The 17196-nt window shown below is 39.5% G+C and overlaps 1 protein-coding gene across 1 annotated transcript; it reads right to left on the reverse strand.

Annotated features, from left to right (window-relative positions):
• Positions 1 to 11575: 11575 nt before the first annotated feature.
• Positions 11576 to 16207, reverse strand: LOC120461958 (butyrophilin-like protein 8). The gene is made up of 5 exons (XM_089133613.1): positions 16063 to 16207; positions 14772 to 14792; positions 14199 to 14231; positions 12293 to 12334; positions 11576 to 12206 (listed from the first exon to the last, which is right to left on the reverse strand). The coding sequence occupies exons 1-5, from the start codon at positions 16190 to 16192 to the stop codon at positions 11614 to 11616; spliced, it is 819 nt and encodes a 272-aa protein (XP_088989739.1). The 5' UTR covers positions 16193 to 16207; the 3' UTR covers positions 11576 to 11613.
• Between the last annotated feature and the right edge of the window lie 989 nt (positions 16208 to 17196).

The raw sequence follows: 17196 nt of genomic DNA on the forward strand, positions 1-17196 counted from the left end.
CGTCACCAGAGCAAAGACTGATGGAGCCAATTCTGCATGAACTGATCAAATCTATAACTTAAATGCAATGCATCTGAAAAGTAAAGAAGGTATATATATTAGGCACAACTCTTTAGCTTGACTAAAAAGCGGAAACACCGTGATCCATCATTAACTTAGAGAGGGAACATATGAAGCACGTAAACTCAAGAGAGGGAACATATGAAGCACGCAAACTACAACTTAAGAATGAGGTTGGCAGCAACAACTGCTAAACAGGTTTAGTGAAATCAAATCTCAGCACAGCATGCAGATCCACACACGATTTGTTAGCTGGTTATAAGACTCACAACATCCAACTAGTACTCTAAGCCGAAAGAATATTCAGTTGTCTGTTTGCTATCTGAGCATGTGATGGGAATTGAGTGTGCTAACTGCTAACCAGTGTGTTCACAAGGTACAAGTCAAGAAGCGTTTGTCCTGAAGTTTTGAAAGAGTACAGAAGATGACTCCTGGTCAGTGGAGTTTACTCAGTCCATGTCCCCAAAAACAAAAAACAACAAAAAACAAAAAACAGGGGCATATAGCCCCAGACAACATAGCTCCTCGGGTCATTCGGGCACTCAAACCCCTCCACCATGTTAAAGTAGCAGTTCAAGGAGGGGAACATCTGGTAGGGTCTCCCAAGGCAAACAGGTCCTATGGGTCAGACTAAGAGCAGTTCAAAAATCCCTTATGATGTAAAAAAAAAATAAAGGAACGTGACATCGCCCGGTATGGGGCAGCCGGGGCCCCACCCTGGAGCCAGGCCCGGGGTTGGGGCTCGTATGCAAGCGCCTGGTGGCTGGGCCTATCCCCACGGGGTCCGGCCGGGCTCAGCCCAAACGAGCGACGTGGGACTGCCTTCCCGTGGGCTCACCACCTGCAGGAGGAGCCGTAAGGGGCCGGTGCAGAGAGGATCGGGTGGCATTTGAAGGCGGGGGCCTCAACGACCCGATCCCTGGAAACGGAAACTAGCCTTAGGGATGTGGAACATCACCTCGCTGGCGGGGAAGGAGCCTGAGATTGCGCGTGAGGTTGAGAGGTTCCGACTAGAGATAGTCAGGATCACTTCTTCACATGGCTTGGGCTCTGGAACCACCCTCCTTGAGAGAGGATGGACTCTTCACCACTCTGAAGTTGACCATGGTGAGAAGCAATGGGCTGCTGTGGGTTTGCTTATAGCCCCCAAGCTCAGCCGCCATGTGTTGGAGTTTAACGCTGTGAACGAGATGGTCGTTTCCCTGCGCCTACGGGTCGGGGATAGGTCTCTCACTGTCGTGTGTGCCTACGGGCCAAATGGCAGTGCAGAGTACCCGGCCTTCTTTGGGGTCTCTGGGAGGGGTACTGGAAAGTGCTCCGACTGGGGACTCCGTTGTTCTACTGGGGGACTTCAACGCTCATGCGGGCAACGACAGTGACACCTGGAGGGGCGTGATTGGGAGGAACTGTTCGGTCTGTTGTGGTGAAGAAGGAGCTGAGCCGTAAGGCAAAGCTCTCAATTTACCGGTCAATCTACATTCCTACTCTCACCTATGGTCATGAGCTTTGAGTTCACACCACAACTATAATGATAACAGCGCAGAGAAACAATATCTTTGGACTCAGGGCTCTAAACCGGTTGAAGGAATGAAAACAAAAACAGGAAACTATCTAAATTTTAACAGGAACATAAACAACAACAACAACAAAAACCCCTTCTGAACAGAAACGCTTATTTGAAATACCATTATCTGGTTAATAACGTTGTTTTATCGTTATGTATAAGATTTTTATATGGGAGTCAATCAAATATAAATTTAAACAGTACCGCCTATGCAAATTTTACAGTGTGAATATATTGTAATATAATTTCCAATATATGAAAAGCGGCATTTCCTGATGTATTATTCAATATATTGTAATTTATACCATGGTCTGGGTGAATACTCGATTCTGATTGGCTGCAGGGTGTCCGTTAAAAAGTGATAGAGGACACCTAGTAAAGTAGTTCTGGTGAAACTGCCTGTTTACCATTCGAAATTAATAAATAAATGCGCTGCCTACAACGGCTGTGAGTAACCATAGCAACAGGCAGTCACATGCTCTATCATCTAACGTTAGATATTATAGCCTAATACAATGAGCGACTTCGTGCTATTTCTTTTAACATTTATGGAGAATATGGCAACTTTGACGACTGGTATGCTGCTGAAGAAAGAAAAAATGTAAATAAAACGGAGAAAATTACACCGCTGCTGCGCTGCTCCATTGAACTCTATTGGTAACGACGTAACTTGCGACCATAGTTGGATAACGATGCTTTCGGGAAACGCACCCCTGAATGAGACCCTGCGGGAGTTTTACGCAGCTGTCCAGACAACCAAGGCAGGAGAAGGCTGAACGTTACAGCGTTTCAAGCCTAAGGAGCCTGAGGCAAATGACCCTCTCTGATTAATTTATTGCCCTCTATAACGTTAAGTGCGAATAGCTGGAGATCAGAGCTAATTGTTTTTTTTTTATTGTTGTTTGATTAATTGTTTTATGAGTAATAAAAAAAAAACTATGCCTACCTTTGTGTTTCATGAAAAAAAAATGCATTTGTGAACCTGGAGGGATACGAACTAAGCGGACTATATATCTCCGGTTGCTAAATAAACACTCAGGCAGGCAAGGCAAGTTATTATTTGTAAAAACTAGATTTAGCCTAATTAAAATATAAACTAATGTTTTATTTGGCAAGTGACCATGGTATAAGCGGGTTAATGCCCTCCGAGGTGTCCATTGTCAGGTTTTAATGGACTTCGGCGGAGGCAACCGTCCTCCGCTGCGCGTCGGCCGGTTTACGCCTCGCCGTCGTCCATTAAAACCTGACAATGGACACCTCGGAGGGCATTAACCCTTACATATAACACAATCCATTTATGCAATATATTATTTAATATATTTTGAAGTATTTTTACACCATTTAAAATATTGATAAAAATATATGGAAATATTTTGGTTCCATAAGGATGAATGTGCCTTTAGGGTGTGGGTTGCACCCTGTCAGCACCTGATGCGAGACGTGCATTTTGATGCATGTATGTTTCAAGTAGAACCCATCAGTGATAGTATATCTACACTAAATGCAGTGCCACACAACAACTCAGAGACAGTAAACTGATATATCCGGTTCTATTTCTGACAGACTCCAGTGCTTGCACTACTTCGACACAAAAGACTAAATCAATTCAAACATTTGCTTTAATGTATGCAGTGCAGACAGCCTCAAGATGTTGTGAAGTGGCACGATAAATGTATCTAGGACTATGATAGTCTTATTTTAGTCACAAATTTAGATGGTTAAAAATAATTTGTCATTTAAGTAAGTTAGTCATTTATCTTGTCAGTGTGCTTGTTTTAACAAGAGAAATAGTCGACTTTCACTAATAACACAAAACAGTTAACTCACATACCAATACATCCATAAGAAGTGGTTGTTGTGCAGGTTCATCGTCGTCTTTATCGACTCGCTCGCTCTGGCTGGAATATGTAAGGCTTGATGGACAAATCTTCTGTTGTTGACATTTTATTAACGTGTGAATAAAAATGTTCTTTGAAGGTATCGTATATAATCGTATATCTCTAATCAAACTACAATAATGGCCGAACGTGGGGAGTTGAACTGACCATGAACTCATGGACCTGGAGAGCGGGCGGGGTGTGACGCATCTCCTTTTTATTTAAAGGGGCCGCTTTGAAACGGGTCGCTCACAGATGCACATCAGAAAAGGGGCCTGTGGAGCTATAATAATGAGGAATTCAGACCCGAGCACTGCAGTTATGCTTTATATAGACCACAAATGTATGATTTATATGTAAAAAATGAATGATTTAAAAGCATGATATGTACCCTTTAACAATAGAATATAGGCTACTAGCTGTGGAAATGTTAAGAGAAAATAAACAGATGTTGAGATCATACGGTGAAGTATTTTATTTGATTGAACAAAACAAGACTATTGTGTCCTATTTTAGTTAGCCTAACTATAGTTGTTGTTTTGGTCCGTCTCAGATCATTTAAAAAAAGTGTCCCCCCCCCCCCCATTTGGTTTGTTCTGGCGACGGCCCTGATAACAGACATGTATTACAAAGATACAAGTACAATGCAATTATTTAGAGAACCATAAACAAAGAGTCTAGTTAAATGTTAATGTTTTAAGAGCAACACACACACTTTACAGAGCAGTTTAACACATGCAATACAACAAGATAAAATCTGATGCATGATTTGATCACAGGAAAATTATATCCAGCTTTAATTATTGCACATGTATGTAGATCAGCCACAGTAGCTGCCTTTATATTTACATAATTAATACTCAAAACTTATTTTACCATCTTTTTTCTTTCTACACCCTATTTATCCATCAATATTCAATGAAAATAAAAATTGAATTATCATCTTTTTCATAATGTCATTTCCGAACCGATTCTTGGGATAAACTGAACATTGCTCACAAAGAAGTGAACCCAAGCAGATTCATGTTTGTCAGCGAATACAAGCAAAATTCACAGAATCTGTCAAACTTTTTCACTTGATGTTGAAAGATAGCCTATAGAAGATCTTATAAAATCAATGTCTCATGTAATCAGTGTTTCAACCGCCAGAAGATGTCAATAAAACAATATCAGGAGCAACACTGTTCATGCAAAGCTGAGTAGGTCTCTATTCACTTCTGTAATCGTTATTACAAAGCAAACGGACTACACCAGTATAACGTTGTACTTATTAGCAGTGTGTGCTAGTGTGTCAACAACAGGTATGAGAACCGAAATCATAACCTAAAACATTATAAAACGGTCTAACTAGTATAACTTCACACTCACAGTAAGGTTAGAAGTAAAAAAGATGTGCTTGTTGATATTTGCGGGGTTTAGCTGACTGAGGACGTCCATACAGTTTAATACAAACACGAGACTTGTCACTGTCAGGATTTGACTTCGGTTTTGGGAAGGGAAAAAACGGACACCCCCCTCCAACCTCTCTGGGAAACGCGTATCTGTGTTACAAATGCCCGAGGCACAACGTTTAACCATATTTTGGATAAAACTTCGACGGTAATCGCCTGCCGAGACCAAAAATATGAGACGCCTGTGTTGAAAGTCAATGCAGCGCTGTGAAAAACTGTCGGACCTCTGTGTGGGCGCTCGTTCTTGGCTGCGCTGTGATTGGTCAATCTACATTCTAGGGCGTGGCTTAGCCAAAGGTGAATTGACAGGTTTCCCTGAATTTTCAGCTTTAGTTGAGAATTTTATATTTATTGTTCCTGATTTAAATCCAAATGAATCTTTATTGAATTGAGATCAAAACTGAATCAACTGCTTGTGAGTCAAAATTGAATTGAGAAATGTGTCAATATTCAGCCCTAATATGTTTTTTTATATATATTTACTCATTTTAAACATTTATTGTTACCACTACTTTATTAATACATTTATTTGTCATGGGTTTAAATTAAACCTTTTAGCATATAAGAAACACGTGCAGTTCAATATATCAGCATGCTTGTGTTTCCTATAAAATAATGAATCAGAAATTCTATCAGCCAAATTGCTGGTTCACACAGGGTGCATGAATGTGTTCATGTGTTCATAATTGTGTATGTAAATATGCACTAGATGGACGTCTTTGACCGTTACTCTGCATCTCGCTGGTTTTTCTGGTTAGCGTATGTGCGTTAATGTGACATTGTGTTTAAAAAACGCAAAAATTCAGAATGCGTTCTCGAAACCCTACACTGATTATTGAAAATGCTTACTTTTAAACCATTTAAAGGGTACATATCATGCTTTTAAATCATTAATTTTTTACATACAAATCATACATTTGTGGTCTATATAAAGCATAACTGCAATGCTTGGGTCTGAATTCCTCATTATTATAGCTCCACAGGCCCCTTTTCTGATGTGCGTCTGTGAGTAACCCGTTTTGGAGCGGCCCCTTTAAATAAAAAGGAGATGCGTCACACCCCGCCCGCTCTCCAGGTCCATGAGTTCACGGTCGGTTCAACTCCCCACGTTTGGCCATTATTGTAGTTTACATGTCAACTACATGTCAACTAACTCTCATTAGAGTATTAGTATATTATAGTAGATTGTCAGTAGACTGTTAGGTTAGTGTTAGGTGTCAGGCTTTGGGCAGGGCTCGACATAAGCAATGGCCTGATGGCCCGGGGCCAGTAAAAGAGTATGTCGGGCTAGTTGATTGGCCAGTCACTTGCCCGCGCGGGCCAGTAACTGGCGATCAGCAAAACAAACAGCAAACGTCATAAACAGTGTGGCGCGAAGAGTGTCAATGTTAAAATGCCAAAGAACTACGAGGCTGGACATTCCTAGAGTCATGGAAAACACAGTACACCTGGTAGGGATGGATGCGTACTCGGTATTAAACGGGACTGAATTTTGAAAGGCCGCTGTATCGATAAGCTCGGACGTTATTGTTATTGCTGTCGCTGGAGAAATAGCCTACATGTAGGCTATCATTTATTATTGCTATAAAAAAATGAACCATCTCGCTGAGTCGCCAGCCATGTCTAGGCCTATATTTAATAAAATTAAACCATTTGTCTGTGATGCATTTTGCTATTCGCGCAGTCCAGAAGAGGAAGAGAGAGAGCGAGAGAGAGCTAGAGAGAGAGAGAGAGAGAGAGAGAGAGAGAGAGAGAGAGAGAGAGAGTGAGAGAGAGAGAGAGAGAGAGCGAGAGAGAGAGAGAGAGAGAGAGAGAGAGAGAGAGAGAGAGAGAGTGAGAGAGAGACTTTTTGACTTTAAGATCACTTTATTTACAAAATCATTTAAGGTATAATATCTTTAGTAGTTTTTTCCAATTAAAAAGAGAGCATTAAAAAAAAAAAAAAAAAAAAAGTTAAGGACTCCTTTAGCGGACTAACTGTGAGCATTATACATTCATTTGGAGACAGCCATCAGAGTCAACATCACAAAGACATTTCTCTATGCCCCATTTACCTCTGAAAACATCCAAGTCATTAACAGCCTTGTAATAGCAATACTCTATATTGATTCGTGATTGTATTAACCCCTTTAACACAGCGACTACATCAGTTGATACACCATCATTTAATTTTCTTTTTCGTGACAACCAAATTGCCATTTTAGCTTGTCCATATAGAAAATTTAATAAAACGTGAACTTCTTTTTTTTTCTTGTTGTATTTAGGTCCATAAATAAAAAAAGTGTGCACAAAAACTTCCCCCAGGGTCTGGCACCACTCTTCTAATTTGTGAAATAAAAGCTTTAGCCTTAAACAATTAAAAAACAGATGAAAAACTGTTTCCCTCATCCCACAAAAAGGACAATCCTCCCCAACCTGCGGATCAAGGTGTGCTCTGTGTCTGTTTGTGGCTATTATCCCATGCACTACTCTCCACTGAAGGTCTCCAGACCTTTTCTCTATTGGAGGCTTGTACAGGGACCTCCAGCAGCCTTTGGGGGAAGCGCCTGGCCCAAACACCTCCTGCCACTTGGACTCTCTCACACTCTCAAGTGAGTGCAGATGTGACACTTTCACACACAGTAAATACAAGGCTTTTTTCCCAGTGTTGCTAAAAAAGTCCAACTGGGGGGTCTTAAAAGAAAGCAGGCCTCCCTCAGTCTCTTGCCATATTCCAGTATTTGCTGAAAGGCATAATTCTGGAAAAGTAGAAGTCTCTTCCTCCCCACCAGATGACTCCAGAGCCAGTCTATAGTCCTGGGGCAAAAACTCACGTATTTGAGTCATCATTCTCTCCACCACTCGAACTGATCTAATGTCCAGCCTTTTAGCTAAGTTTTCAGCAGATATCCAACCATCCCCAGAGATCAAAAGTCCAATTTTTGTAATATTTGCAGTCCATAGAGCTCTTCTGAGGGAGACTGAATTTGAAATGTCCAATGCCAGTGCTGGGTTAAATAGCAGAGGTTCTTCCCTCTTCCACAGTTCCAGCACACCATTTGGCTCTCGAGATATCTTTAACAGTGTCCACGCTCTCATTACTGACCGGTAGAATGCTGTCAGTCCTGTTAAGTCCAGCTTATCGATATCCATAAGAAACAGATGACGGTCCAGCCCCATGTTGCCTGCTCTCCTCAGAAGGGCACAGGCCACCTCGGCCCAGCTCACGTCTTTCCCGTAGAGTAGTCTCCGAACCGCCTGCAGCCTGAAAGCTCTGATCCTAGAACCAATGTCGATTAGTCCCTGCCCTCCTTCTTGAGTAGGCAGGTACAATACAGGCGCCCTCAGCCAATGCTGTCCCGACCAGAAAAAGTCCACCAGAGTTTTCTGGATTTCCTTTACTAGATCTTCTGGAGGCTCCAGAATCATCATCCTGTGCCATAGCGATGAGGCCACCAGATTATTGCAGACCAGGACCCTCCCCCTGTAGGACAGCCGAGGCAGCAACCATTTCCAGTGAGACAACCGAGCACACACTTTCTCCACTAGGCCCTCCCAGTTTCTCTTTTTATATTCCTCTACTCCCAAAAACACCCCAAGATATTTAAATCCTGTTTTCCCCCACTTTAATCCACCAGGAAGTGATGGACTATTCAGCCCAAGACCACACCAAAGAGCCTCACTTTTACCCCAGTTAATTCTAGCCGAAGATGCCTTCCCGTAACTCTCTAGAGCTCCTTTTAAAGATTGAAACTCACACTGATTACTGATTAACACTGTGATGTCATCTGCATATGCAGAGAGTTTAGTAGGTTCTTTAAAACCCATTGTATTAACATTTAAACCAGAAAGCTGTCTTCTTAATCTGCATAGCAGAGGTTCAATAGCTATGCTGTATAACTGACCCGAGAGAGGACACCCTTGCCGAATCCCTCTATGGATCTTCACAGGAGTACTGAGGCCACCAGCCATTTTAACCATACATACAGCCTCAGTGTATAGCAGTTTAATTTTAGAAATGAAAACATCCCCGAATCCAAAAGCCTTCAAAGTATTAAAAAGAAAATTGTGGTCAACTCTGTCAAAAGCTTTTTCCTGATCTAATGACAGAAACCCAATATTAATGTTGTTTTGAAAAGCAAAATCAAGCATATCCCGTACCAAATGTAAATTATCTGTAAGAGAGAGAGAGAGAGAGCGAGAGAGAGAGATCTCACGCAGTGCCACAGCGTGCACAACACCTGACGGAGGACAGAACTAAACATTCAAGTTATGGTTACACTTTGATCTGTGATATAATAATATGATTTTATTTTAGATTTCAGCTTCCAAAGATTATAGAATATATTTGAGGTAAAACCATTAAAACCTGCATTCTGTCTAACGCAAAGTCCTTCCCATCACAGCAGTACAGTAGCACGCTGTCTTTTCTCCTTAAATCAAACTTTAATACAGAATCAGCACGATCGGTGATTGTTGTAAAATGCAGTCACTTCTGTTGCTAAATTGCGGGGCGCGTTTAATAATAAAAAGAGCTATTAAAAGCACAAAAAGCGCAAGAGATGCTGTTGCCGATGCGGCGCGCGCTGCGAAACTGACCGCAACGAGATAAGTATACACTTTGGGCTTCATGTGCGCGTCTAAACGATCAAATGTACACAAAAATGTGTCAAAATGACTGGCTTGGAGATTCACTTAAACAGTTTATGTCTAAAATGGACGCAGTTATGGAAATAGTTGGGAGAAAATATGGTGCATCAGTAGTAGACTTACATCTGCACTCGTTCTTAAAGGGAAAGCAGTCTAATATGCGGACGATTGCGACATTACTGCGAATCAAACAACTAAAGGCAAAAAGAAAATCACTCACTGCTCTTGAATGAATAACTTTAGCTTTAATAAGTAAGATGAGGAGACTGAGGGAAAAAGAGAGAGAGTGATCGAGATGAGGAGAGAGCAGGTATTGACAAATAATCTACTGGACGCTGAAAGTAGGTTATTTTTGCATGTCTCTCTCTTAATTCCTGAACTTCCTTCACTGTTTTGATTTATCCTAATGTATACAATAAATACAGTTTAATGGAAAAGTGATTTTCCTTGTCTTTCTTTCAGGGCCAGTGGGGATTTTTTTTTATGTTGAGCCCTGCTTTGGGTTAGGAGAATTAGTTTACTAGTAGTCGCCATGTTACTCATAGTCAGTTGAATGTCTTTTGGGGGACCAACAAGATAAAGTGTCAGCAGATGTTAAGCTGACAGTCTACTAATACTCTAATGACAGTTAGTTGACATGTAGTTGAAAAGTTACTTATAATTAGTAGAATGTCTAAAGTGGACTATCGAAATAAAGTGTTACCGATTTGTCCATCAAGCCTTACACGTTCGAGACAGAGCGAGCGATTTGAAAAAGACGGCGACGGATCTGCAGAACAACGTCTTCATATGGATGCAGTGGTATGCAACTGTATTGAGTTATTAGTGAAAGTCGACTATTTCTCTTGTTAAAACAAGCACACTGACAAGATAAATGACTAACTTATGGTTTAATCTTACCACTAAAAATCTGTATTGATAATATGATACGTTTAGAAAAGCATCAGAAAGCAACGCAGCTAAATGACCATTGATGAAACTCAAAAACAATAATACTGCAGACGTGTAACGTTACTTCAAAACAAAAACAAAGAAAGACAAAGGTACTGCTAAACCATGACCACCATGTGTTTTAAGAAAGTAAAGTACTTTATTTTTATTAACGATATTTACAGCTTATGGAAACGCTCTGTTCGTCGCCTCCAAAGATAGAAGGAATTTACCCTCATTCAGACAAAGTCGATCGGCAAACCCTTCTGTATAACGTTACTGGCGGAGGTTGTTGAAGTGGGAATCCTTGAAGTGCTTCAGTCACTAACGTACATCCAACAACCGAACATTTTGACTTGCCCTCTCGTAACTTCTGCATCATTGAGCTCGGACTACAACATCGGAGCGAGAAATAATAATGGCGGATTGCTGGAAGTGTTGGACTGGGAGTCGATGTCCTTGTGTGTCAGTTCTGCTGCAAATACGGTGACGCACTTGTTCAAAAAACGTAATAGAAAACAGAAAAATCTGAACAGGGTGTAAAATGACAAAAACAGAATATAAAGATATAAACGAAGCACCTGAAGAGAATAATTTCATCTTTTCGGTACTTATAAACACTCCAAATATACAACAAAATGCATTTAAGGGCTAAAAAAGTGGATTTTGCATGATATGTCCCCTTCACACAGTTCACGACCAGACCCGTTTACACCAAGATTGACTATAACGTCTCAGGTCACGCATGTAACCATGGTTCCCTGAGAGTAGGGACCTCGCGCTGCGTCCCCTAGGGGTCACTATGGGCAATGCCTTGGGCGTGACCAGTGTCTGAAGTGGACATCTAAACATTGACATTGGCAGGCGGCAGCTTCAGGTTTTCTGTTCTGTCTTTCAGTCAAGATGCCAGAATCAGTCAAATCAGTAGTGTCTCGAGCTGTAGTAGTGTTGATGTGAGCTATAAATGTGCAGCACTTGATCTGATGATGTAATGTGATTATTGGAGGATTGGATGCTTATCTAAAGTTGTCGTACCTTAACGTTTGGTTGAACTGATGATTTTCAAATGTGCTGTTCTGTCTGGACACACGGGATTGGTCAGTCAGGCGTCATAGCTGTTACCCAGTAAAGTTTCACTGGACTCTACAGGTGTTTCTACAGGTTCTGGACAATCCAGAATTATAAGTGAACTCTCATCTCCGACCCCTGGATTAAACAGCGGACTGACTGCTCCAGTGAATCTGGTGGTCATGGTCAGCACATGTTTCCTCTCTTTGACATTGTAAAATGACAGCTGACCGTTACCATAATCTAACAGAACTCCCAGTCGTTCGGGTCTCGGCGTCAGTGAGAGAGAAACTGGTGGATCAGTGTTGGTGTAAAAGACATTAGGACCGTCTGAACACAAGAACCAGTACCCGTTTGATGGAGTTAAAGCAGATCTGTCTTTAACACGAAAAGTTCCACGTTTCGCCACACCAATTAACCAGTAGTTTTTAGGAGGTGTATTCACATGTGCCAACTCTACCTCCCAATAGTGACGTCCAGATGTAAATCTTTGGGCTCCATATGCACATAATTCATATGGAAATCCCTCTCCAGTGTGATTATAATCTGGAGCGTCTCTCACTGTTTTACAGTCCTTAGAAACCTTCAGATCTGGATGTGAACACTCACGGTCAATAGTGATCTGAACTGAGGAAGAGATAAAACAACAATTATTAAACCTCATGTGTGTGAAATATTAAACACAAGCATATATAACTGAGATGATGTCATACCTGCATGTTTCCTCAGTTCTTCTATATTTACATCTCCCACAACTAAAATGAAAAACAAATAATTTGAGGTTATAACCTTCAGCAGTGATCACTGAATCAACATCTACAGTTACCCATTATTAATTTTACTTTTCTATATTGTGTTAATTTTGCATGTTGAAGTATATTTGAATGTTCACATTATTTTCTAGTCATAGACATTTATAAGAAATTGTATGTATATTATTTACAATAGTTTGTAAAATATACAGTCCAAAAATCTGAGACTTTGAAAGTCTGGTATACAGAAAATCTCAATTTAAAGTAAAGTTTCAGAATTTTTAAATTGTTAAAAAGTAATCCTATGATGAGCTTTAAAGGGATACTCCACTTTTTTTTTGTTGGAAATTTCTTTAGTAAATTAAAAAAGCCAACTTTAGGAGGGCAAGAGACAGGGCAAGATAAAAACAAAGAGAAAAAGAGTGTGATGCTGACGAGGAGAGAAAAATAATCAGCTGCCCACTCACTGACATGGTTTTAAAGCTGTTGTTATCGATTTTTTTTTTTTTTTTCATCTTAAAGGAATTATGCTTAGGGCAGCAAAATGTCTAGCAGCGGCTCTGTACGGCTGTTCAGTGTCTTGATTATTACGCAGGAATGAGAGTATAGTTCCTAGTCATATCAGCCTAGAAAATCACTACTTTACATTTTAAGTCGGTCTTAGTGCACAATGTAACTCAATAACAGTAAAACTCATTAGTTTAACTCTGGGGGAGTTGTAAAATACTCTGGGGGAGTTGTGAAATCAGTCTATTTCCAAAAAAACTGGAGTATCCCTTTAAAAATATGCTTTTCTTGCCTCCATTGAACCACAAAATGCTCTTTACACTGAATAATATTAAGAAACATGACATTAAAGGAGGGGTGAAACACTCAGTTTCAGTCAATCTCATGTTAATCTTGAGTACCTATAGAGTAATATTGCATCCATCATATCTCCAAAAAGTCTTTAGTTTTATTATATTTATAAAAGAAAGATAACGAGTCTTTCCGGAAAAAGCAGAGCGGGTGGAGGTGTGCCGTGTGGGCGGAGCTAAATCACGAGCGCGAGAAGCTTTTTCATTGAGAGCGTCTGGCAGCTGTGACATCCTAAAGCAAACAATCGCTAACAATCAAATTCAGCCTTACATTTTTGATCCAGAATCAGATCTGATTTGAACTTGAGCGCTGTGTTTAGCCATGTCATGCGCGAGTTTTAGAACATTTGTGTGTTTGTGTGTGGTTTATGAAGACATGATTTGGTTTTACAATAAACAAACAGACACCTACAGTAGACACCTAAACAAATGTACTTAAACAAACACACAGCATACATCGCATGCTCCATAGATACATTAACTATCCGTGATCATGTTGTTTAGCCTACTAGCTGTGCTAAATTAGCACGCCGATAAGACACACATTCCGCCGCATCTGACGTCATACTCGCGCCCATACTCGAAAACAACTTTACGAAACTTATGACAACCAGGAAGGAGTATTATGAGAACAGAAATACTCAATCAAACGTACAACTTAATTTTTGAAACTTTGTCCATGTTTAGCATGGGAATCCAACTCTTTAACAGGGTACAAAAATCACTATACATGAAATAGCATTTCACCCCCCCTTAAATAAAAATACAGAATCAGCATTTTCACTGGTGTTCCCAGATGTTTGGACCGCACTGTTGCATGTTTGTTAAGTGAGCAAATGAAAATGCTAATTTATTTTTACTGTGTGATTATTTTGTAATTCTATTTTCTCACACGCACAACATTCTCCTTCGAGTCTCCCAACCTGTTATATTAATGTTTTCTACTGCTACAACATGCATGCAGCAAATATGATATAAAAATATATCAAAGAACAAAAAACTTCAAATACCTTTCTTTATCTCCATTGATCCATCCTCGCAAACTAAAATGAGAGAATTTAATTGGAAAGTTTAATTATCAATCTGCGTTCACAAATACTCCACACTTTGAAAACAACAATTAGTTATACTTTTAACCCTTTCAGGCAGAGAACATGAATTTCTTTCAAAAACTCATTTATATTGCCGTGAATGGGCGACACACCATAACAAATCATTTGATCTCATGATTCATACATTTAATTAAAAATCTCAAAATGAATTACAGTTCACACATATGCATCATGTTTAATGTTTCCCTTGCAATATTTCCCTTATAAGATTAATTTTGTAGTGGTATAATTCTCTTTAAATCTTCACATTCTGTATGTTCCCATCAATAAAACATTCAGAAACAAGTTTAAATGTCAACTAAGTTTAGCTTATAATAATATCAGAAGCACCATCAGCAACAGATAATCATAAGTTTTTTGTTTGTTTTTTGCTTGAAACTGGAAAATGTTCCCCTGGAAACTGTGCCTGAAAGGGGGAATTCACTTCATGGCTGTATGTAAATGTTAATGAAGTGAGTTCATGTTACTTACTTTGATCTCTTTGTTTCTTCCCTGCAAAACAGAAATATAAACACATGAGAAATTGAATACATGAAATCCGCCTGTAAAGTGGGGCCAAAAAGTATTTCGTCAGCCACTGATTGTGCAAGTTCTCCTACTTAGAATAATGAGAGAGGTCTGTAATGTTCATCATAGGTACACTTCAACTATGAGAGACAAAATGAGAAAAAAAAAATCCAGGAAATCACGTTTTAGGAATAAATTTAAAAGAATTTATTTGTAAATTATGGTGTAAAATAAGCATTTGGTCACCCACAAACCAGCAAGATTTCTGGTTCTCACAGACCTGTAACGTCTTCTTTAAGAAGCTCTTCTGTCCTCCACTTGTTCCCTGTATTATTGGCAGCTGTCACCGAGAGGGACTCTAATCACAGAGAGGGACTCTAACCCTTCAGTAACACACTACAGGCGTGTCCCCTGCTTAAGCCAGTACATACGCTCAGTACATATGGATGATCCAGAAGAGGATTGGGAGAATATCATGGGGTCAAAATACAACTTTTTGGTAAAAACTTAGCTCGTTGTGTTTGGAGAAAGAGAGAATGCAGAGTTGCATCCCAAGAACACCATACCTACTGTGAAGCATGGGGGAGGAACCATCATGCTTTGGGGCTGTTTTTCTGCAAAGGAGACAGGAAACCTGATCCGTGTTGAGGGAAGAATGAACGGGGCCATGTATCGTGAGATTTTAAGCCAAAACCTCCTTCAATCAGTGAGAGCCTTGAAGATGAAACGTGGCTGGATCTTCCAGAATGACAATGATCCCAAACACACCACCCGGGCAATGAAGGAGTGGCTCCGTAAAAAGCATTTCAAGGTCCTGGAGTGGCCTAGCCCGTCTCCAGTCCTCAACCCCACAGAAAATTTGTGGAGTCCGTGTTGGCCCGAAACATCACTGCTCTAGAGGAGATCTGCATGGAGGAATGAGCCGAAACACCAGCTACAGTGTGTGCAAACCTGCTGAACACTTACAGGACACGTTTGACCTCTGTCATTGCCAACAAAGGTTATGTTACAAAGTATTGAGTTGAACTTTTGTGATTGACCAAATTCTTTTCCACCATAATTTACAAATAAATTCTTTAAAAATCCTACATTGTGATTTCCTGGATTTGTTTTTTCTCATTTTGTCTCTCATAGTTGAAGTGTACCTATGATGAACATTACAGACCTCTCTCATTATTCTAAGTAGGAGAACTTGCACAATCAGTGGCTGACTAAATACTTTTTGGCCCCACTGTAGATGAATTCTGTTATTTACCTGTTAGTTTATGTCTGTATTTGTACAGGATCAACCCAACCAAACCCAGAACAGCACAAATGAGAACGATGAAAGGAACCATCCATGGATATGATGAATCTGAGAAAGAGAAGCCAGAGGCCGGTTGCATAAACAGAGATTATGTTAAGAACTAGTATGACCAACTAGCAGTTAGTTAGGGGTAATCAGTCTTACTTTCCAGTATCAAATTAGGCTAATCTATTTTATCAATATTTATGTAACTGCCTTTTTAAAAAGTTATCATCAGTTTTCACAAAATTACAAGGTAGCTGGGGAAAACATTTAAGGTGTTGGATACGAGTCTGATTTATAATATCTCGATTATTATTCGCGTGTTTCTGGCAAAATCCCTCAGAGTTTGTTTTATTTGAATCTGTCTGTATTTTCTCAGAAATGTTGTCGATTATTGTCATCGCTTTACTGGTGCAGCATCTCCTCATAGAGACTGCAGGTAAGAGCAAACACGTTTGGATTTCCTTCAGTTTTTGTCTTAAATTATTTTATCATTTAATAATTAGAATATACGAAAACATTGATTTTTATTAGTAAACTGTTTTCTATACAGCCAAAATATAATTGCTTCCAGATATGGAAGTGGGGGATGGGCGGAATTATTACATTAAGAATGTAAGGACAAAACGGGCCTGAGAGTGAGTTCCTCATTTAAATTTCTCAAGTTAAATTTATACAAGATTGTTGTGATAAAACAGACCTACCTTGGGTTGAATTGGTCATTTTGTATAGATTTTTAACAAAACAATGCCGAATTTTCTCTCTTTTTTTTAGATGTTGACATTATTATTTTACAGGAAAAATGCATGCTGCACATTTTCTTGTGAAATAAAGTATATTTTATAAAAATACCCATGCGTTTTTTTTTTTACTAAACAATCAAAATCATCTTACAAATCCATATCTTCAATATCAAAACAATTTAAGATTTTTGTAAACACAATAAATAAATAAATAGAACATAAAATATCACAGAGGTCTAATGAGTTATCAAATTGTGTATAATTTTGAAAACCTCAATGCTTGTCTTGTTAATATCTTTCAAAGCTTTATTGTACAAAGTTAACTCCTTCCTAAAAAAAAAAAAACAAAGGTCTTACC

The sequence above is a fragment of the Pimephales promelas genome, chromosome 7, assembly GCF_988280905.1.
Source record: "Pimephales promelas chromosome 7, fPimPro1.hap1.1, whole genome shotgun sequence".
In the NCBI taxonomy this organism is placed as follows: domain Eukaryota; kingdom Metazoa; phylum Chordata; class Actinopteri; order Cypriniformes; family Leuciscidae; genus Pimephales; species Pimephales promelas.